Raw genomic sequence first — 22,976 nt, 5'->3', positions numbered from 1 at the left:
CCTTCCCCCGCCCAGAGGAGCCCCGCGTGGCAGCCGACGACCCTGTCCTGTCGCGGGTGTCTCCCTGCCAGGACCCGCGCGGCCACGCCCCCGCGCGCGCACCGGAGATGTCAAAGGGGCCGCGTGACGCCATCGCGGCGCGACTCCATCTTTGTCAGTGAACAAAATGGCGCCGTACTGCGTGCTGGCGGCTCGGCTGAGGGTGAGCGGCGGTGGCGGGCGGGGCAGGCAGCGGGCGGGACGGGCGGAGGGGAGTGCGGCAGGGACAAGATCGCTGACCGCTGGGCGGCCACGAGGGCGGCAGCTCGCCCGCAGCCTCGGGGTCAGGACGTCGCCGCCTCCGCGTGTAGGTCAGCGTGTCCCCGGTTCGGCCCCACGCCCTGTTTCCATGGCGATGGCGGGGCGGCCGCGGCTTTGGCGGCGGCGGCGTGGCCGCTTCTCGGGCCCTGGGGCAGGACGTCTCCCGCCACTGGGCCCTGCGGGCCGTCAAGGTGAGTGCAAGGTGAACGGGGCGGCGGGGACGCGGCCTGGCGCCGCCGCCTTCCCCGTCTGCCCGGACCCCGCTGCGGTGGGCTGGAGTCGCTGTCAAAGCCTCGGGCCTAACGGGGCAGTGAGCCCGAGGGCACGGGCCCGAACGGTGAAATAAAAGTTCTTTCCCCGGGGCAGGCATTTTTCTTTCTCTCGTCTTGTATTTCTTCCCCTTATGGACATGCGGGAGCACAAGGTGACTCCTTGTTGTGTGAGTGAACTGTCTTTTGGCTACTTTGCTTCAAAAATCCTCCTTTTAATACAAACAGAGGCTCCTGGGTGACAAAGATGCCAGCCTCTCTGTACGGGGAACTAGGACGGCTGAAGAAGCGGGCAGGTCAGGCACATAAATTGCCTTTTTTCCCGGGGCCATGGTAGAGGCTCTCATAGTCTTGTCTGTAATGACCTCTAAAACTCACCTTTGCCAGTAATATGATCTTGCCCCAGAGATTGCCTTCATTGGAAAAGACTTTGTTGTGTTTAGTGTCTACTCAGTAATAAAGTTTTCATATCTTTTAAAGCCTGTAAGGCAAATACCAGGTGCAATTTTCTGTTTAGGGCTGCTAAGGGATAAGGAAGCCTTTGCTCCCCTGTGATAAAGGCAGGCAGTGTAACTTCTCAGTTTGCCACTTGTGACCTTGGCCAATGTGTTCCCCTTTCTTAGGGAACTGAAGTAAGAATTTGGTTGGCTTTTAGTATTCTAAAATACTAAAATATTCTGTATTGTGAATCTTAATTCCAGTTTGGTTATTACTGTCTTGCTTTAGAGGTAGATGTTTTAGAAAAGTATAGTAGTTTTTAAATTTAAATGAAAGTTACAGAATAGCACCATTTCAGTTAGGTTGGTATATTTGTTCTTATTTAGTTACTTGTTCTTAAATAGTTTTTGGTTTGTACTTTGAACAGAAATGACTACTCATAAAATGAAGGCCAATCTTTTATTAGGGTAATGAATTGGTTCTTGTTTTATGCTGTGACATTGCATGAGAACAAGCAGTCATTTGCTAAAATTAATCATGTAAATTGTAAAATTTATGATGTAAAACAAAGGCTGTGCTGTCACAGTCAATATGGGGAATTTAGTATTCCAGGAGGTTGTCGTCTATTACCAGGCTCAGGGTGCATATTTCTTTTGCCCCTGTGAAGGACTAAATCTGTGATTCTAATCAAACAAGTGATGTCTTTAGGAAGCTCCTAGAGATTAATGAATATGAGCATCCTCTTGTCAATCACTGTGATAGTGCCAGTATTGACCATGGCACATATTACTACTATTAGTTCTGTTTGCCTCCTGTCCTGGAACTGATTTGGAGCTGGAACTGCAGAGAAAGCTTGCCTCTGAGAGAAATAAATTGGAATTAACCTGATCTGGACTAACTGTGCTATTTAAAGTATAGTTCTAACAGCCTCAAAGGGTTAAGATCTCTTTTCTGCCTACCTGAAATAATACTTTTAGTAGCATTCCATTTTTCAAGCCACGTTGCCTGAAGATTGACTGAAAGGGAGCACTGTAAAGCTCTAAACTGCCTGAAATGCCTTATTGAAGGCATTGTGGTTAAGTACCAAAATTATGCATGGGCAGCTTTGTGTATCTGGCAGAAATGTTGCCCAGGGCTAAACTGATCTTGCTCTTTTGAGGTGGGTCTAGAAAATGAGCCTGCACTTACAATTTGATTATACCACACAGCTTTTTTTTTTTTTTTTTAGGCTGAATCATGGTGAATGTTGGAAAATTGACCAGTGTTCTTAGATCAGGGAATATGAGGAAAGATGGTATTTTGGGTTTCAGCTGGGATTTCTAGGACAGATTTCCCAGATAGAAGTGCACGTAACACAGTTGCTACTCTTTTGAACATGAGCTTTTGCTCACTGGGCTCATCTGCCTTATCGGCTGCCAAAATGCATTTTCTGAATTCAGACTCCCCTTGCATCTGGAACATTCACTGTAGTGAGCTAAATTCATGATAGCTACCTTAAAATTTGTAAAGAGCAGTGTTAGCTTCCTTACAGAGATTTCAGAAATAAGGGCCCATTTATTAGACTGGCTTTCTTCTGTCTTTAAAGGAAGCTTTTCACCTTGTGAAGCATCAATAGGCTTAGGAGCCCTGTAATGATTACTGCCATTCCTTTTACTGAAATTTGAACAAGGACACTGCAAACTGTAATAATGGACTCGGTGCCAGGTGAGAGGAGGTCACTTGGCAGCTGTTTGGTCAGCCTAGAAAGAAACAGTTCCTGGATAAAAGGGAAATTTTTTAGATTGGTGGCTGCCTATTTCCCTTGGCTCTTGGGCTCAAGACACTTCTCACTACTTACTGAAAAAACACCGTGGAAGCCCCTGCAAAGCACTTGTACATTCCCTCTCAGAGAAGAGTGAAAGGGAATGAAACTGGGATATATCAGGCTTGTGACTTAATCTTGCAGTTCTGCCACCCTGTTTCTGAGGATGCAATAGGACAAGGACAGGCATGGAGAATAGACATGTGTTATGAGTGATACAGTGTAGATTCTTTGTGAGGAGAGATCAGACTTTTGAACCAGGCAGTTTATACTTGTTGCTTGGTGGTGGGTGGTGGTGGATCCTTAGACTTGCTGGGTGCCAACATGAGAAGAACCATATTGAATCAAATTAATTGCCAGCAGAAATACAGGATTAGGTTTATATCCTGGTAAAATGAAGATGGCACTTTTTAAATAGATGCCTTTTAAAATTCTTACGTAGAGAAAAATGCTTGTCTAGTCTACTGAAGCTGATTGGTTTAGGCAGTTATTTTCCCTGGGTCATATTGGCCATTACAGAAACAGACCTTCAGTTTTCCAGACCTTCTCCAGGTCCAGACAGAGTCCTTCACCTTAAACATGCTCTCTTCCTGCTTCTGGTAGTCTGAAGCTGTGTTCAGCAGGATTCATCTACTTTGTATTGCTGATCTTGCGATTACCAGCTGAACACTGACATAGTATTAGAAAAAAATGTTACATTTACTGTGACATTTCATGAAGTGAAAAGACCCATAGACATGGATGTTCAAACAGAAAACATTTAACCTGAATTTTGTTTGAAAAGTTTTGTTGTACCTCTTTTTGGAGCGCACCACTTCAGATTTCCATTTTAATCAGCTTTCATCCCAGCAAGACTAAGATGCTATGAAGCCTGTGCTATTACTTTTATTTGCATATCTGTTCTTTTCTATGACGAATTAAGAAGAAATTACTGCATTAAACCACAATACATTTCCTGGCCTGGGAAAGAGATTATTTTTCCGTGAACAGTGATTAAATAGCTCAGTAGTTTTTTTCCAGCCACTCCAGCAGTTGGAGACTTTCACAAGACTGAATATCTTGTGAGGTAAAAAAAAAAAAAAAAAAAGGCCAGAACAAAGCAAACATGAAAGTTACATGGCTACTAGATAAAGAGCAGCTTTGCCTAGTTAGTATATTAAACAATGAGAAGCTGGGTGGTGTTTGTATTGGTGTGGGTGGTTGTTCTGGGGTTTTTTGGGGTTTTTTTTGCTGGTGGAAGAAGGAAAGGTCTTAAGTCTGACACCTGTGATAATTTCTGGAAGTTCTAGGATTAAAGTGCAGCACAGTGAAATTTGATGACTGGGTTTCCCATGTGCTCATGGAGGAGCAGTGCCCTCTGTACTACCAGGTTCACTTCCCTCAGATATTCTTTCATAATGGTGACGTACAACTGCTTTAAGTCTGTACTGCTTCTACCAAAAGCTCTTTGTATAATGGCTTAGGATGGTTTGGTAAAAATGCAAACTGCACCCTTCTTGCTGGTGCGCTGAGTAGTGTGATCTTGCTTAAGTTTCCCAAAATTTTTGTTGCAAAAGATACTAACAAGTGTTATCAAAAGGACAATAAAACAAGAGATTTTGCTAAAAATTGATGATGTCTCTTTGATTGTGATTGTTTCAGGCAATCTTTTCAATGCTGGTAACAAGAAAGCTGGAAAAAATATTCACAGGGAAACATTTAAATGCTTGAACCGGTTTAAAGAATTAACTAGGGTTTTTTTTTTTTTTTGACAGTGGTAAAAAAAAACCCCAGTGGTAGGTACAATGATTGTGTTCTGAACAAGGAATATTTACAATCACACATGCAAAAGGGGTGTTTAGTGTAATACTGCTACATTTATTAACCTGTACTTACCAAAACTTTGTAACTCTGAAATATCAGATGAATAGAAAAAGTGGGATTAAGATTAAGGTGTAGTACTGGAGGAGGAAGAGTTCTGAACTCTTTTCTTCAGTCTGTTTGCAGATGTCTAATGCTGATGAGTGAGACTTTGAAAGCATGTAAGAAATGCGTGTGCCAAATCCTTGGAAGTTTTTGTGGAGGCTGCTGTCTGACTCAGTTTTCAAAGCTGCGTGAGAGCTTTTAGCCCTGGGCACTGACCCGTCTCTTTCAGGTCAGGTGCTGTAAAGGTGCCTCGCCATAGCTTGTCCTTCTCCTGTGTTCCAGGAAACTGTCTCACTCTGGAGGCTGCCAAGTGAAATTTGGCTTTTTTTTTCCCCTGGCACTTTCTGCTGATGCATTCAGCTCACAGTATAGTTCACCTGTCATCTAACTCACCTGTAGGGTAAGTGCAAGGCTTTTCAGAGGCAAAAAGGTGATGGTGCCTTTGTGAGAGTGAGGAAAAGAGCTCCAGCCAGGCTGGTGGAGCTGGTGAGTTTTTTCCACATCTTGCTTCTCCTGCTCTGTGTTACATTGCAGACCAGACCTGTACACCAAAGTCTCCTTAATATGTTTTGTAGCAGTATGGAGGGATCCTGCCTAGGAAACTTAGTATGTGATGGTGGAACAGAGGCGTGTCCACTCAGACTGTATTGCCTGCCAATGTCAACTTCAATGTCAGCTCTATGCCAGCAAGCAAATACAAACCTAGGGATAGTTTGCTTTAGAAACAGCATTGGTTCTTCACCATGACTCTGATGTGTCAGGAGTATGGCAAGCTGGTGCTCTCTTGAGAATTGGCTCAGCATTGCCTGAAAGCAGATTTCTCATTTGAAAGCATTAAGTATCTGGTGCAATAAATGAAAATGTTGAATAAAAACGTTACCTGTGCTGGGTACTTTGGTGTCTCACTGTTTAAGATAATATGGGGTATTGTATGATGAAATGTATTTGGGTGCCTTTGCATTCCTCAGTCTGTAAAATCCCAGTAACAAAAACTGAAAAACATTTTTACTTGATATGTTACAGAAATTCACTCTGCAGGGTTCCAGTTTTAATACTCTCCCTTTTTTCAGCATGCCTTGAATAGTGGGGTACGACGCTACCATGTTGCTCCTGTCCTGTGCCAGCGGGCCAAGGTGGCCATGAGCCACTTTGAACCTAATGAATACATAAATTATGAAAAACTGGAGAAGAACATCAACATTGTCCGTAAGAGGTAAGAGTGGAGAAGGGAAGAAGGAGGGGGTCAGTCTATTGAATTGAGCTCTGCAGTGACAGGAGAGGAAGAAAATAATGTTGTGGGGCTCTGGCACAGGGAATGTTTACCAGGAAGGCAGCACTGAACAGTGGCAGTTGTAAATATAGTGAAGCATGAGTAGTAGTGTCTCCTCATAGTGGTGGGGCACTGTGGGAAGGGTTGAAGGATATGATGAAGCACTGCAACGTGCAGAGAACCAGGCCAGTGCAGAGGAGATGCTAGAAAGGGCTCCATCCTCTTTGTTTAATACCCTCATTGAGGAGTCTTCACATTGGCCCTTGCTTCTTTCTGGGGCAGCAGCGCGTGGGTCATGGTTGTTATAGGCTAATGTTTCTTTGTGCTGTGTTCTGCTGTAGGTGTTAGGCATGGAACAAAGGGCTAGGAATTCATAGCATATGTAAACATAGTGACCTTAATCTGCTGATAGAGGCTTGTGTGCCTGCTAATTTGTCATTCCTGCTCCACTTACTGTGGCAGTGGTTTGTATGACTTGTCCTTCAGTCTTTGTGTCCCTTGTTAAATGTGGTGGCTCTCATTTCAAGTTGTTGTGTTGATTTAGTTACTTCTCAGAAGATCTTGCTACATACATAAATAGATTCCTCAGCTGATACAGCTGCAGGATGAAAGGTCTCAGGTCACAAAGCTCCACTTAGTTGTATTTGCTGTGGGATCTGGTATTTGTGAATTGAGTCTGACCTCTGTCTCACCTCTACATTTGCTGTCTTGAAGTATGACTCAAGAAGTGAGCAGTCAATGTTTCTTTTACAGTGTAGGAAGATTAGAAAAGAAAGCATAAAATGACATCAATTAATATGTTTTTGAATTTTATGAACTGAACCCTTGTTTTAACAATGTGCCAGTTGGTGTTTTAGTGCTGTAAGAAGAGCATGGAGGTTTCTCTGTGCTAATAGGTCTTAACAGTCTGAGCAATATAGAGAAGCATTCTCTTACATGCTTGAAGGGGCAAATGTTGAAGTACACAACATGCAGATACTAAAATTATTCTCCTCAGGCTTGACCGCCCTCTGACCTTGTCCGAGAAGATTGTATATGGACACCTGGATGACCCAGCAAAACAGGAGATTGAGCGCGGCAAGACCTATCTGCGCTTACGGCCCGACCGTGTGGCCATGCAGGATGCCACAGCTCAGATGGCAATGCTTCAGTTCATCAGCAGCGGGCTGCCAAAAGTGGCTGTGCCTTCCACCATCCACTGTGATCACCTCATCGAGGCCCAGTCAGGCGGTGAAAAGGATCTTCAAAGAGCCAAGGTTACTATTGCAGAGATGTAACTTCTGTCTGTTTGAAAATGTCCTTCCAGTTGAAGGATGAGTTCATTTTAAATTTTTTTCCCATAAGGACAGCCAGGAATCAGATATGGTAACAGATTGCCTGTGATGGTCAGCACTGTACGTCAGATGCAGTGAAGAAACAGACTAAATGGATTTTTGGGAGTTCTTCACCTCAGATTCATCCATTACATGGTTTAAAGGACCATGAATGTGGGAAAAGCTAGTCTTAAGTTGTTAGTGATAGAAGCCCAGATCATGTGTGTTCTAGAGAGAGAAGATATTTCAGCTAAAGGAGAGAAAAAAATTATTTCAAAGGGAAAAAAAGGAAGTCCGATTATTCTGTGTTGCAATGTGAAAAACATAACGACCATAGGTGTGCATTGCACTGGTGTATCCTGTGAGGGGGAAGCAAGTAGTTACTTTCCCAAACCATTTGCTACTGATTATCTGAAGAGCAATAACTGAATCATGTTCAGCTTTCATGGCTCATGGGTATAGTGTAAATGTGTGTAAAAGTATGGAGGATGTTGCATTTTATGTGGGAATTTCAAAGTGTTGTTTGTCCAACTGCTGATTCAATGCCATTTTAAAATTTTTCTACTCAACTGTTTTACTGCTTATTTCTCCCCAAATGAGCTTCTCTAATCTATAGACTCATTTATCTCTGACCAACATACCACAATGCATCTGCCAAGGAAATCTTGTTACTAGTGGATTTAGCCGAAGTCCACCGTCAGAGCCAGGAGGAATTGCACCTGGAATGTTGATACCAGAATTTATGAGCAGTAAACAGGGGTCAGCTGCATTTCAAGATTTTAGTCCATATCTATTCTCAGAAACTTGTGGCGTTGAAGTATCTGCTTTTGGCTTTCTTCAGTGGGCAAAAATAAAGCAACTTGCACAACTCAGGAGTGATTTGGGGAGTTCTCACTCTGCTTGTCTCAGTCCTAAGTTGTGCAATTAACAGTTTGAGACTTAACTAAATCAGACAATTTCTTTTCTTCTGTTCACCTCTTGTTTTCCCCTTTGCCCTGTTCCTGCATTTATTCTCCATGGTGCAATTATATTTGCCGCAGCCCTGAATTGAGCTGAGTCCCTTCTTTGCCATCCACTCTGAGCAGAGCAAGTAAAGGTCCTGCCTTCTTCTGACTGGCTTCTGCTGCTGCCAGTTGGCACACAATGAATGCCTGCAGGCCAGAGGGTGGTTTGGATTTACTGGGGGAGGGATGCACAAACAGAGTGGAGTGACCCAACTCCCAGTGGAAAACACGGCTTAAAGAGCTGCTGCTGCCTCTTGGGAAACTTCAGCAAATGTGTGCTGAGACAATTCTTCAATTATCTTGTTTCCCCTTTCCCTTTATTCTGAAGCTTAGCTGCATGAGAACAGTCTTTAAGAAATTCTCTCCTTCTAGTGCTTATCTTATCTACTCCAGCACTCTTCTGCCAAGAACTGTTAGGATATAATAGTGTCATACTTCCTTGGCAACCATGGTTTTTCTCACAAGCAAATTTCATGGTGTGACCTCCACCAACAATGGTGACAGTGCAGCAAGAAAGGCAGCATTGTGTGAGTCTTAAAGAGGGGACTTGCTAGAATGACAAATGACACTCACCAACTCCCCTGGCAGTGAACACTTCCAGTTCCATTTCTTAATCTGTAAAAATAAAGCCAGAATATTTATCTAAAGGATTTGAAATGTCTCCAAAGCATCTGTATAGGAAAAAGAACACCCGGTAGAGAAGGAAGGAGGGGCTAGAATGAGTGAGGGAAACAGGTTTAAAAAAGCCCCTGAGAACAGGGAAAGTGAGCACAGCATTCTAAAATGTCTTATTAGCAGGGTTTTCCTTAAATTGTGCTGTTTGAAATTAGAAACTAAAAAACTTTTAGTAGAGCTACAAGTGGGATGAAATTAAATGGCCTGTTACAGCTGTCTGTCAAACAGTCTTAATCTTTACCTTTTGGTTTTAAAAGTCATGTGCACCTCCCTCCAGCTGCTGCAAAACTGGGAAGCAAACTACAGGCAGGCGAAGGGAAAGAAGGGAAAGTGTTAGAACGAGCTTTTGATGTGTGGAAGAACAAAATATGGTACTAATGCTCTGTGCTTCCCTGTATGAATAGGACATAAACCAGGAGGTGTACAACTTTCTATCAACGGCTGGTGCCAAGTATGGAGTGGGATTCTGGAAACCTGGGTCAGGAATCATTCACCAGGTAAAGTGTGTGTGTTTGCAGTCTTTGAGCATGCAGTGAGGCTTTTACTTTAGGGTGTGGAGAGAGCTCAAGTACAAATCTTTAGAGAATTTGACTGGTTTAGGGAAACAACTTGCTTTGCTCAAGGCAGGCGAGGTTTCTTACTTGCTCTCAGTTATCTTGACAACAGTGGGGTTTTTTTAAAGGTTATTTTGGTCAAACTGTAACCTGATGTATCATTAGGTAGTGCCAACAGCATGCCATGTGAATCACAGAAGCTTGAAATACCTTAACTGCTTGTGGGCTGGCTCTTCTTATTACAATTGAGACAGTAAAGTGGGGCCATGAAGCTGGCTACATAGGGTTAATGTGAATTGCTTTTGGTGGTAAGGAAAGCAACCTTGGGAACATACTTTTTTAGGATTATTATGTATGCATTTAGTTCTATAAAACCCAGAAGAGTATATGAGGACACAACAGAGCAGCATACTTCAAGTACTCAGGAGTGGCAACACATAAGGAGTTGCTAGGTGAATTTGAATAAAATGCAAAACAGTTTCCAAGTCTGAGATTCTCTTGTCATTACACTTGGATCTAAAAAAGAATATGACAGTCTCGAGATAATTTACCACTTAATGAGGCTTTTTGGTTTTTTAAAACAAACACTTCTGTCAGGGTGTCCCTAACTTGCTTGTGGTTGGTTTGCTTTGAGGGTCCAGTAGTCATTTTTCATTGTTCCTCTGAGTCTCAGGCAGCAAAAGTTGAAGAGCAGCATGAACCACAAGGAGTGGAGAGGAGAATGGATGACTGGTAAGCATCCTGTCAGCAGGGAACTTGTGACCAGGTGCAGCCAAGAGCTCTCTGCTATGTTTTCTTAGCTACAAAATGAGTTACTAAGGTTACCTTAACTTAATGTGACGCAACAGATGAACTCTTCAAAAGGTTACGGGAACACCTCAGGTCATTTGTGTTCCAAAACCACTCGTAACATCTGTCATGTGGCATCATAGCTCCCTGCTATGGTTATCAGTCTTCTTGTGACTGACTTTCTCTGGCTGGAGGAAACTGGTCCTGTTGTATAGCTTCAGAGTACAACTGTGCCAAAGTGAGGCCTTGAGAGTGACCTTTCTCACAGAAATACGTTGATGTGGCTACGAGAATATAAAGCTGAAAGTTCTGAAAGCAAAGCCTTGGTCTTTTTGGTAAAGGACAGCCTTAGTTCTGTTCAAGCTGTTCTGTGATGCATGTGCTGTGAGTTCTGTGCTTCCCAGAAAGGCTGTTCCTAGTGTTGGAACACTCACATAAGCAGTGAGTTCATTAGCTTGAGTTCTCTACAGTGTTCTTAGCACAGAAATCTCTTTTTTTTTTCATTGAAGAATGATTTTGTGGTTTTGTTAATAGTTAAAAAGTCTTGCACGGAACTGGTAGCACCCATAAGGGATGGGCAGTGTCTTGGTGAGAAGTTCCTCTATGTAATTGAGTTTTGGCTGGCAGCATGGAGCCTATTGTTATTCTACTGCTATGGGAGCACAAAGGCTATGGAAGGTCTCGCTAGCATTGGATAAGTGAACTGACTTGCTCAGCTGTTAATTAAGGGTATGGAGATTATGGAACAGACTCTTGAGATCTAATAAAGGTGGCACCTTAGCAAAAGCCTAAACTGGAAGGAAAAAGAGGTGATTGTTTTCTAATTTTTTTATTCTGGGATGAGCAAGGATCCTGGGGCTGAGACTTGGCACCTGGTTTTGTCATTACATCCTTCACAAGGAGGTTGAAACAAAAGAGAATTTCCAATCCAACCCAAATTCAGTTATTTTCTTGCTACTGAAATCTGCAAATACAAACTGATCTAAACTCTTGTTCTTGTTTTCTTTCTGTTGCCTTCCCCCTCCTTCCCCACAAAACAATCAAGCAAACAATCCATTTTTATTTTCAGATCATTCTGGAGAACTACTCCTACCCTGGGGTTATGCTGATCGGCACAGATTCACACACCCCCAACGGAGGTGGCTTGGGGGGAATCTGCATTGGTGTGGGTGGAGCTGATGCTGTGGATGTCATGGCAGGAATCCCTTGGGAGCTCAAATGCCCAAAGGTAGGAGCAGAAGGAATATGAAGCGTTGATGCCAAGGGTGAGATATATTATATGTAAGGAGCATTGATTTTCAAGCACTATGTATATAAGACACCATATACCATTGCAGTGTGACAGGAATATACTCCACAGCAGAACTATATGTTGTTACCTTTCTGACAGAAAGACAGATGCCAGTATTTTTTTTTCCCTTGTTGATGTTGCTCAGGTTATTGGTGTAAAACTGACTGGCAAGCTCTCAGGCTGGACTTCTCCTAAAGACGTGATCCTGAAAGTGGCTGGCATCCTCACTGTCAAGGGTGGGACGGGCGCCATCATTGAATACCATGGGCCGGGTGTGGATTCAATCTCCTGCACAGGTCAGTCAACACAGATCTCTTATCTGAGTGGATTGTTGGTGGAGCTGGGTGTTGAGCTATCTGTGAAGGCTGGGAAGGGAACCAAACAAGAAGTACTAAATGTTCTCCCTTAGCCTGGCCCAGCAGTTTGTACGTGGCAAACTGGAAAAGTGGTGTAACAAGATAGCACTCCCTCTTAGTGAAAAAGTGACCTCTCTCCATGAAATCTTCTTGTGATTTTGAGAACATGGAGTGGTTAATTGTGAAGAATCCTGTAAGATGGTGTGTCAGGATAAGAATAAGGGTGAATGTATTCCAGTGTAAACTTAGAGGGTGGAGATGTCAGCCATAAAGGAATGACATATTCATTTCAGCCTAAAATAGGCTGTGAATAAAAAAAAGGAACAGGTTAATGGGAATATATGTGTGACAGCTGCTAAACAAAGAGCAGAAGTTCTGAGACCAGAAAGCAGTTTGTAACACGCGGTTTGTACTAGCTAATTGTGGATCTTGGGTGCTGAATTGGAACTAGCAAAAATTGTAGTTCTCTGTAATATGCTAGTTAGGACCAAATTACAAGAAATGTGTCTTCCTTTAGCTTGAAGTGCAGCCTTCAAGCTGGACTTCTCCTCTCAAGTTACATGACTTGGCTACAACTTAGAATACTTGGTTTACAGTCTGAAACCAATTTGGGATTTTTCTTCTATGAAATCAGAGTAATTTTATATCTGCTTCTAGCTTGTTAAATGTAAAACAGGAGCTTCTACAGCTTCATTGCTGTGTCCTTGAAAGGGATGGTTGATCCCAGTGCTGTCAGCAAATATTTAGGATTTTTTTATTGTGTTCTGTTACTGGAAGCATTTTATTCAGCCCATTAGATTTCTCACAGATGTCTGGCTCCTCCAGTGAAGACAAATGAGATGGTAGGGAGGGACAGGACACTCATTGCAGGTAGCAGAGTGCTACTGCTCACTGCTGTAAATTATTTCATGCTCAGTGCAAACACGAGTTTCTTGTTATATCAGTATCTGCAGGTATCAATGTAAATTTTGGCTCATTCTGTCCACAAGAGTCTGGTCAAAGACACTGTATTGATCAGAAACAGTGGGGGCTGACCCAGCCATTGTGTTGTCAGTGTCCTCTCAGCTGTGGCTTTAGGTTTCAGTGGCTGATGCCCTGATCTCTCTTAGCTTTGCTGTCTTTTGCATATACTGACTTTTGGAGAATTGTGTGGCCTTGGATTTTCTCATTTGACCCCATGGTCTCTTCTCCCACTTCTCTAGGAATGGCAACAATCTGTAATATGGGGGCTGAAATCGGAGCTACCACGTCGATCTTCCCTTACAATGAACGCATGAAGAAATACTTGGGCAAGACTGGGCGAGCTGGTAAGAGGATCTGGGGATTGAAGTGGGTAGAAGTATGGGTTCAAGTGAAGGTGTATTCTGGGAGCAGTATTCTCCTACGTTGTCTGATGAGATTTTTGACCTTGTGTGGTCCTGTAGGTCATCTGTTACAAGTAGGGAGTCTGTAGATGAAGTGACTGGGGAATTACACGGTTGACCCCCATGTTTAGTTATTCTAGACTTTTTTTTCTCCCTCATATTTGCTGCACTTTTCAGATCTTCCCTCTTTCTTATTCTAGATATAGCTGCACTAGCGGATGAATTCAAGCAACACTTGGTACCAGATTCTGGTTGTCAGTATGACCAGGTGATAGAGATCAACCTCAGTGAGGTAAGGCTTCATTTCTTCTTGCCATCTTGAATGCTGTGACATGACTCTGCTTTGTGTGACTGAAGACCAAGCTGGGAGTTTGATGCAACACCCCTGGTGCTGTGCTAGAACATATAAAATACATTCAGGTCTGCTTCACTGACAGCTTGTGCTCCAGTTTTCATGTAGGAGAATCTTAGTTAAACAACTTCCAGATAGAGCTGTGAAAGGAATTGATTTGCTGCTGTGTTTTGGGGTTATTCTTTGCTACTGTGATTTCTGACTTTGTCACTGTTTCTTAAAGCTGAAACCGCATATCAATGGACCTTTCACACCAGACCTGGCGCACCCTGTGTCAGATATTGGTGCTGTGGCAGAAAAGGAGGGCTGGCCTGTTGATATCAGAGTTGGTGGGTAGCATTTGCTCTTTCCTCTGCCTTCATACTTGTGGCATAAACATTGTTGTCTTGGGATAAGCTGTTGGTCATATAGCTTGGGATACAGTTTTTTCACTGCTGCTGTCTGTCCTTTGACTTTGGTGCAGTCTCATCTGTTCATGACCATATGAGTTTTCTGGAAAAAGTGGTGACCACATGTGCCAAGTGTGTAAGATGAGATCCAGGATAATAGAAGGGATTTTAATCTCAAGAGGTAGACCAAGTTTCTTCCATTTTTGAATGTTTGGATTGACAGCAGTATTACTCATTGAAGATCATTTTTATTAAAAGTCTGTGGTATGGATTTATCTGTTATAGAGAGTTGTGAGGAGCATGATTGTCAGGACTCCCAGCAGTTGGCTGTTGAACTCTTGGGAGCTAGTAAAGTTAGTACTTGCTGTCCTAAAAAGCAGGCTTGGAAATTTATATATTTGCTTTTGGGATGGTAGCTTGTGGGCTGACTTCTCAGCTATTGCTCATGGAGTGGAGGAAGGAATGAAAAGAATGGAAATACATTGTAAAGCCATCTCCCAGGTGGGAGGTGTATTATATTATAGTGTTACAAATAGGATACAGTTACAGCAGCTGTAACTGAGAGAGAATTTTTTTTTCTGCTGCTTAGCACCAGAATGTTGTCAGGATGGTACAGCATGTCCTTGTGTGGTCTTCATACTATACCAAAGATGTTTTCATCATTTCCTCCATTTCTTGCCATCTTGATTTAAAGCCTTTTCTGTCTTTTTGGAGCAATACCTCTCTCTGGTTATTTGCTTAACCAAAGTGCAAGTAGGTGACACTCAGGTCTTGTAAACCATTAACCTAGTCAGATTAGACTAGTGACTGAGTAGTGTGTTCTGACTGTGCAATCTCCAGAGCTGGACAAGGGACTGCCTGTGACTACAATATATTGCTGGGAGGCTTGGCAGTGTTGGTACCTGAAACCCTTTGAGATTCCTTATCAACAGAAAAGGTGGTTATCCCTTGTTTGTTCTTCTGGGAGACGGGTCAGGGAGAATCTTCCAAGTACAAGGGCTGCAGTAACCACCACCCTGTTTCTGTCAAACACCACAGGCTTGATTGGCAGCTGCACCAACTCCAGCTATGAGGACATGGGACGGTCTGCAGCGGTGGCAAAACAGGCGCTTGCACATGGATTGAAGTGCAAATCCAAGTTCACAATCACACCAGGGTCAGAGCAGATCCGTGCCACCATTGAAAGAGACGGTTATGTGAGTATGGCTGCTCTTTGCATTTCCAAACAGAAAGGGTTAAATTCTTCAGGACAGTACTTGGGGGGCTGAGTTAACTGAACTTTGTCTTCACTTATTGCTGGAGGTGCAATTACTGATGTAGTAACTGGTTTTGTGCTACTGTGCCTGTGGGTCCTGCCATCATCTTGACAGTGTTTTGACCTAATATCTTACTACCTGGGTATGTAAAAACAGGATTAGAATTGAACAAGGCTGAGGCAGTTGTCAGGAAGTGGGGCCCTGAGAAGATAATAGTCTACATAGCAAGGGATAGCTCATGCTCCTGGGATTCTGTAAATGGCCATGGCTGACAAAAGGCTGCACTTTTATCCCGATATATAAAGAGAACATGCCCTTTTGTTGGAAGGTGGTTCCCAATTTAGACCAAACTTATGGCAAAACTCATATTGGCTTAAAAGGAATGTTTCTGTTGAGGAACCATTACCTACTTTCTTCCTTTTTTCTTTGCAGAAAATGTTGTTTTAATTAGCTTTACTATTTAGTAAATTTTAGATGCTCTCATAGTGTGAGGACCAAGTCTTTACATATGGATATGTCCAGCCAATGTTTGATGGCTCTTCCAACCAAGTCTTACCTTTCAAGTCATACCTTTCCTTACCAGCTGCCCCCTTAATTGAGTTGTTTGCTGAGTAGACTGAGCAGGCATACATACTTGTCTGCACTGTTGCCAGTTCTCTCCTTACATGGACCAGAAGTCTATAGAGTATTATTCAGACCAGGCACTGCCCTTCAGTCAAATGTCTGTAAGTAGCTGGATTGCTCAAGTTGAAACAGGTAGAGAATGGGAACATCATGGCAAGTCATCCTGTGCTCTGCCCCAGTGTTAACTTACAGTGTTACTGGGGTCAAACCCCATGTATTTATACAAGTGACTCAAAACTGAAACAAGGAAGGGAATTTTCTTAGGTTTGGTGCTTCCTGTTAGTGTCTTCTTCCCCCAAAAGAGCAACCCCAGAAATTCATTCCAGGCATTCTACAGTAACAAAGTTGTTTTCTGCCCCCAGGCAAAAGTCCTGCGAGAAGTTGGAGGGCTGGTTCTTGCTAATGCTTGTGGGCCATGCATCGGCCAGTGGGACAGGTAAAATGAAAGATGGACCTCACTCTAGCTTTGTATCTTTTAGCTCCCAAAATGCTCTGTGAAGCTTGATTTGATTGTAAGTACAACTAACTGGTAATTAAATGTTTAAAAACCAACTGTCCATAACTGTCTGATACGTACTAGAGGAGGCAAAAAGAAGGACTACAGATTTATATTGAGCCTTTAGGTGAATAAAGCTGCAGAATGGACACACATTCTGGAGGCTTTTTGTAGAAGGCAAAGAATGGGGAGAAAGATTCTTTGTCTGTGAGAGGGTGGATTGATTCCTTTTAAAATAGGAAAAGTGAATTGGTCCAACTTCAGTCATTGAAGTGGCAGGGAGAATAATTCCCAATAGAAGGGATGGGAGGCACATTTTTATGTTGCTTTATCACAGCTGAGCATGGGATATCCAAAGGCAATGTGCTTAGTTGATTATTGTTTAGACAGTTCAACAGTGAACAACATGAGCTGTGAAAACTACTGTAAGAATCAGTGTTTGACTTGGGTTTGCATTCATTCATTTTGGGTCTGTGCTTAAGGGAGGAAAACGTGTACAGGCATCAGCTCGTGTTTCTAAGACAGTGACTGCTGCCCAAACTAAGCTGTGGGATTCTAGCAGTGAGACATGTAGAAGCAGTATTCCATTTGGATCTGGTGAGCATGTTTGCTTCTTTCACAGGAAGGACATCAAGAAAGGAGAGAAAAATACAATAGTTACATCCTACAACCGGAATTTCACGGGTCGCAATGATGCCAATCCAGAGACTCACGCATTTGTGACTTCTCCAGAGGTAAGAAACAGCCAGAGGAGGGGCTGTGGAATAGTTCAGGGCGCCTGCAGAAGAGGCCCAGTGTACCTCGTTTAGTAGCTTTTGGCTGGTGGCTTTGAGACTTAGATGTAGAACTTCCAGGTGAAGTGATGGGAGGTAGAATATGCCTTTAAATTTCTCTTTTTTTTTTTTTTTTTTTCAGATTGTCACAGCCCTGTCCATTGCTGGCACTCTAAAATTTAACCCTGAGACAGATTACCTGACAGGAGCAGATGGGAAGAAGTTTAAACTAGAGGCACCTGATGCAGATGAGCTGCCCAAGCTGGTAACTGCTCTGTCAGGGGGCAGAGGGAAAGAAGACCTGACACTAGCATTGTTTTCTTTATACTGAGGGAACTTACAGGCACTGACCTCTTTCTTGACACATGGTGGTAGAGCTAGAATGGGTGCAGTTGCCTGTATTGGCTTGTTCTTCACGTGCTGTTGGGGATGGCTGAGGCTGATGATTTTCCTTTCTTCTTTGGAAGGAGTTTGACCCAGGCCAGGACACCTATCAGTACCCTCCCAAGGATGGCAGTGGGCAGCATGTGGATGTGAGCCCCACCAGCCAGCGTCTCCAGCTTCTTGAGCCCTTTGATAAGTGGGATGGCAAAGATCTAGAAGACATGCTGATCCTCATCAAGGTCAGGAACAAAGTGGGGGAGCATCAGCTATGACAGGTCTGCCTGACCAGGGGTTTGTACAGCAACTGCTGGAAGCTTTGGATGTGCCTTTGAGATACCTGATTCCCTCCCCTACAACCATGTTGTTACAGAAAGAGAAGCAAGGGGTCTTTCTTTCATCCAGGTGTTTCCTTTTGATACTTCTTTCTCTTCTAAGTGACTTTTCTCTTTTGGGCTAGTGGTTTGCTTATAGAATGCAAAAGCAAGCTTGTTTATAGCATGTAATATGATCCTGCCCAAACCATGCAGTCTGCAGAATTTGTCCCAGTTACAACCTGCAATAAAAAGGTGGATGGGTTCTTTAATTAGCATCTCTAATACTGACTGTTCTAAGATGTATTTTGTCTGAAATGAGGTCGTTGGGAACTTCCCATCCATCAGTATGCATGTTCTCTTCCCACTTTATAGAAAGAGAAATTACTTCACACTTGTTAAACATTGCAATTTGGTCTTCCAATGGAGACATGGGTTTCTCCTCACTGCCTGAGGTGAGTTAACAGATAGAAACTTCAGTTGATATGGTGAGGGGTTCTGAAATGCAATCCCTTATGAACTGACCTTTGGGAACATTCCTGATTCTCAGTGACAGAGTTGGAGGTACTCCCAAGGGCCATACTGCTGTGGAAAGTTTTTGACACAGGCAATTCCTTTATAAGCATTTTAGAACTTACCAGTTGGAAGGCCATTATCTCTGGTTGGGAGTTCTGTTCTTACAAGCTGAGAAGGCTTATGTGCAGTTTGGAAACTTAGAGGGTAACACTTGGCATCTTGTTGAAGTTCCCCAGCAGGGAGGCTGGGCTGTAGCAGGAAGGGCTTAATTGCTTTTTGTACCTGAGCAACCTGCTGCTGAGGGAAGTGAGGACACAGCAGGAGATGTCATGGCTAAGCTAATTTTTGTAATTTACCCTTCAGAAAAGGGATGTTCTTCTTACCCAATGCATGCAGAATGACTACTGTGTTCTGCTTTAGAGTGCCTTGATTTTGTAACTGATGCGCTTTTCTGGGGTTTATGCCTTTCAAAAGAGATATGATGATCACAGAATGGGTTAGGTTGGAACAGATCACAGTGGGTCATCTGGTCGAACCTCCCTGCTCAAGCAGGGTCATCCCGGAGCACATGGCACAGGATTGTGTCCAGATGGTTCTTGAATATCTCCAGTGAGGGAGACTCCACAACCTCTCTGGGCAATCTGTTCCAATGTGGTCACTGCACAGTAAAGAAGTTCTTCCTCATGTTCAGGTGGAACTTCCTGTGCCTCAGTTTCTGCTCCATTGCCTCTTGTCCTGTTGCTTGGCACCACTTACCAGAGCCTGGTTCCACACTCTTGACACCCTCCCTTCAGATACTTACAGATATTGTAAATGAGACGTCCCCTCTCATTTGTCTCTTCTTGAGGCTGAACAGGAGATGGTCCAGTCCCTTAACTGCCTTCGTTGCCCTCCCCTGTACCTGCTCTAGGGGCTCCATGTCTCTCTCGTACTGGGGAGCCCAGAACTGGACACAGCACTCCAGCAGTGGCCTCGCTAAGGCTGACTAGAGGGACAGGATCACTTCCCTTGACCTGCTGGCAATGCTCTTCCTAATTCACCCCAGAATACCATTGGCTTTCTTGGCCACATGGGCACACTGCTGGCTCATGGACTGCTTGTTGTCCGCCAGGACCCCCAGGTCTTTCTCTGCAGAGCTTCTTTCCAGCAGCTCGTGCATGGAGTTACTCTTGAGCAGGTGCAGGACCCTGAACCTGCCCTTCCTGAACTTCAGACAGTTCTCTGCCCACGTCTCTAACCTGTTGAGGTCTTTCTGAAGGGCTGCAGAGCCCTCTGAAGTATCGACCACTCCTCCCAATTAATGCTTCACAGTTACAAGTGTTGAGGAAGGGTCAAGTACATTAGTCCATCCTGAGACATTCTTCTCTTCTGTTACACTTTAGGTAAAAGGGAAATGCACCACTGATCATATTTCTGCAGCCGGTCCGTGGCTTAAATTCCGTGGCCATCTGGACAACATCTCCAACAACCTGCTCATTGGTGCCATCAACATCGAAAACGGCAAAGCCAACTCTGTGCGGAACGCGTTAACCCAGGAGTTTGGCCCAGTCCCAGACACAGCCCGTTACTACAAGGTGAGATGTTCCCCTGACACATCTATTTTAAGAGGATGTTTACACTTTGGGTAGTCTGTGCCAAATATAAGGATCTCACCCTCCTGCTCTCAAGTAACTGCAGCTGCGAATTCATTCAGCATTGAGGCATTTTCTTGGTACTTTCTCTAATGATTGCAGTTCCTGTAGGAGATTCTGTCTCTACCTGCTATGGGGAAGAGGGAGGAAGATCTCATGACTCAGAGGGGCCCAGAAAAATCATAGATGAAACAGGAAGAACTCCTTTAGGCTTTGCACACCTTACAAGGCATGGGTGTCATCAGGCTAACTAAATCTTGCCTTCTGGAGTGCTTCACTTGTGACTAGTCTAATGTTTAAATAAATTATAGTCTTATTCCCTTTATTCTTTAACACTAGGCTTCAAATCTCAAGAAATGTCCTTTTACCCTCTGGACAACCTGGCAGTTGTTTCCGATTGGCTCTTTCAGTAGGAGAAGTTAAAATTTTTCATATCCCTTCCAGAAGTAGAGTAGAGGTCATGGCTCGTGCAAACACTGGTCTGGTGTAGCATGATGGAAGGAGAGCTGGCAGGTGAAAAGGAAGGAAAAGATTTGCTCTGGATCCCAAGAGCAATCCTCCTTAGCCCTTGTTAGCAAAGATGGCAGTGCCTAACTACTGTGAAGCACTAAACTCCTTTATTTCTCTCCCTTCTCAGAACCCAAGGGAGTCTTCTGGGAGAAGGTGTCATAGCATAGCAATGTCAGTGAAGTGCTGAAATTAGATGTGTGGGTGGGTATTTATTGTTAATTCCTCACTTGAGTGGCTGCACAAATGTAAATCTCTGTCTTTTGTCACAGAAAATGGGTATCAAATGGGCAGTTGTTGGGGATGAAAACTATGGTGAGGGATCAAGCCGGGAACATGCAGCATTGGAGCCACGTCACTTGGGAGGAAGGGTCATCATCACCAAGAGCTTTGCCAGGATCCATGGTGAGTCAGGCTTCCCCTATGGTGTTTGTAAACAGGATGTGTTCAGTTTGAGTGGAAGTGATGTTTATACCTTGCCCAGGGCTCAACACCTACAGGCATGAGCCTTCCCTGCTGACAGATGGCAAGGTCCCTCCTGTCAGGAGTCCTGTTACATACCTAGTTGGATATGCCACAAACAACGGATATGCTGATTTAGCTACAAAGATAGTAATCGTTGTTGGAATAGTACTCTGAGCAACCAGAAGGTAATCGTGCTTCCCTGGAGTGGGATGTTACAAGTGTGGCTGGTGGTTTGTTCTCCACAGAAACCAATCTGAAGAAGCAAGGTCTACTGCCTCTCACTTTTGCTGATCCAGCAGACTATAACAAGATTCATCCTGTGGATAAGCTGAGCATTGTGGGGTTGAAAGACTTCGCACCTGGAAAGGTAACTAACTGGGTGTCTTGTCATGCACTTGAGGGCAGGGATGTGCCACTCATGGGGATCAGTGGTGAGCTGTGTGCTTGTGAGGCAGCACTGGCACTGATGAGCAGTGCAGCCTGCCAGCCAGGTGAGACACAGGACAGGTCAGAATCAGTGGTGTTCTGAACAGTTAAGAGAAACCTTCATACAATACTCTGAATTCCTGGACTTCTTGACTTAACCATGACCCTTCCCTAGAAGGAACTGTAACCTCACTTTTAAGTTAAAATCCACCCTGAGCTGCAATTTTCCCTTTTCAGCCCTTTAAAACCATGTAGAAATTTGCCTGTGAGAAGCTTCAGATAACCTTCTCCCTTGAAAGAGAAGGGAAAATAAAACTGTCTTCTTCCTTTAGCCTCTGAAATGCATCATCAAGCATCCCAATGGGAGCCAAGAAACAATCATGCTGAACCACACCTTCAATGAGTCGCAGATCGAGTGGTTTCAGGCTGGCAGTGCCCTGAACAGAATGAAGGAACTGCAGCAGAAATCAAGCTAAGTGCGCACAAAGCCCCAGTGCACTGGACTTGATTCAGCTTTGGCATTTTCATGAAAGTGCAATTCCATGCCTACTGTTGGAATAAATGTCTGATCAAATGTAACCATAGCTTCCTTTTTGTTATGGTACTTCCTCTTCACTGACACTATGAAAAGGGAGTGCAGCTAGGCTTACTTTTGTCTTTTAAATTCCCCGGCTTCCTTTTTCTATTTTGGCTCGATTTCAGTTCTCACAGTTATTTATATTTGGAAATAACCAGCGAAGGTGGGTTTGTCTGCTCAGTTGGTTGTTTTCTGCCCATTCACTTTACTGATGGCTAAAGACTTAAAATTTAAATAAAGAATGTGACCATCTCTTCTGTCATGTGTTATTGTATTCATCATCCTAATCCCTGTCATTGTTGCTGGGAGGGTGGGAAAGAACTTCTTGTAAATCACTGCTATATGGAGGAAAAAACCTAAATTGCACAGTAACTCAGTGTGGTAAAAAAAAGAGCCCTCACAGCCATCCTGGACTGTTTTGCTCTTGACATTAACCTACTGCAGGCTACACTTGAGATTATGACCACCTTCCCCCCTACATTCCTGTCTAGGGCAACACTGCCACTATTGCAGTGATGACAAACTTGCAAAGAACACCTGCTTATCTGATTTCCCAGCACTGCACACTTAGTTTCCTAAAACACAAGTTAGAGCAGGAGATGGATGTTGAGGAGTAGCACACAAAACCACATTGCTACCGCTTCACTATACTCCTGGGAGCCCTCACCCTGTCCAAAAGGAGCTGAGCAAAACAATTACCTGGAGTAGTTAACTAGTTAACTGTTTTCTTCCCCTTGTCCTGGCACTATCCCAGAAGAGCCTGTGTGGGAGCTCCTCACATTTGTTTCACCCAAATTTCCACCTATACAAACAGCTGGGAGGTTTCTGCAAACAGTTGTTTCCATCACAGCTAGATGGCTGCATGTGTGAGCACTGCTGCTCTGTAGGTGGCATTCAGTAAGCTTATTGTGTGCACAGATGGACCTCCGTTACTTTGTGA

General features: G+C 43.8%; 1 protein-coding gene across 3 annotated transcripts; it reads left to right on the top strand.

The window, feature by feature from the left end:
- The first annotated feature begins 1 nt into the window (after position 1).
- ACO2 (aconitase 2) lies at positions 2–22,288 on the top strand. Of its 3 annotated transcripts, none has more exons than XM_053942504.1 (18): positions 2–202; positions 5,784–5,926; positions 6,981–7,239; positions 9,380–9,472; positions 11,388–11,546; positions 11,755–11,905; positions 13,168–13,272; positions 13,530–13,621; positions 13,905–14,010; positions 15,109–15,266; positions 16,313–16,386; positions 17,069–17,180; positions 17,362–17,484; positions 17,687–17,842; positions 19,813–20,004; positions 20,841–20,973; positions 21,279–21,400; positions 21,792–22,288. In XM_053942504.1, the coding sequence occupies exons 1-18, from the start codon at positions 167–169 to the stop codon at positions 21,933–21,935; spliced, it is 2,358 nt and encodes a 785-aa protein (XP_053798479.1). In that variant the 5' UTR covers positions 2–166; the 3' UTR covers positions 21,936–22,288. The 3 variants fall into 3 exon arrangements, with proteins under 3 accessions (XP_053798479.1, XP_053798481.1, XP_053798480.1); XM_053942506.1 differs by lacking the exon at positions 2–202 and adding an exon at positions 268–491; XM_053942505.1 differs by lacking the exon at positions 2–202 and adding an exon at positions 5,016–5,113.
- The last annotated feature ends 688 nt before the right edge of the window (positions 22,289–22,976 follow it).

Source organism: Vidua chalybeata, chromosome 5, assembly GCF_026979565.1.
Source record: "Vidua chalybeata isolate OUT-0048 chromosome 5, bVidCha1 merged haplotype, whole genome shotgun sequence".
Classification (NCBI taxonomy): Eukaryota; Metazoa; Chordata; class Aves; order Passeriformes; family Viduidae; genus Vidua; species Vidua chalybeata.
The sequence above is the reverse complement of the archived record's forward strand: the minus strand, read 5'-3'. Positions and strand labels throughout refer to the sequence as shown.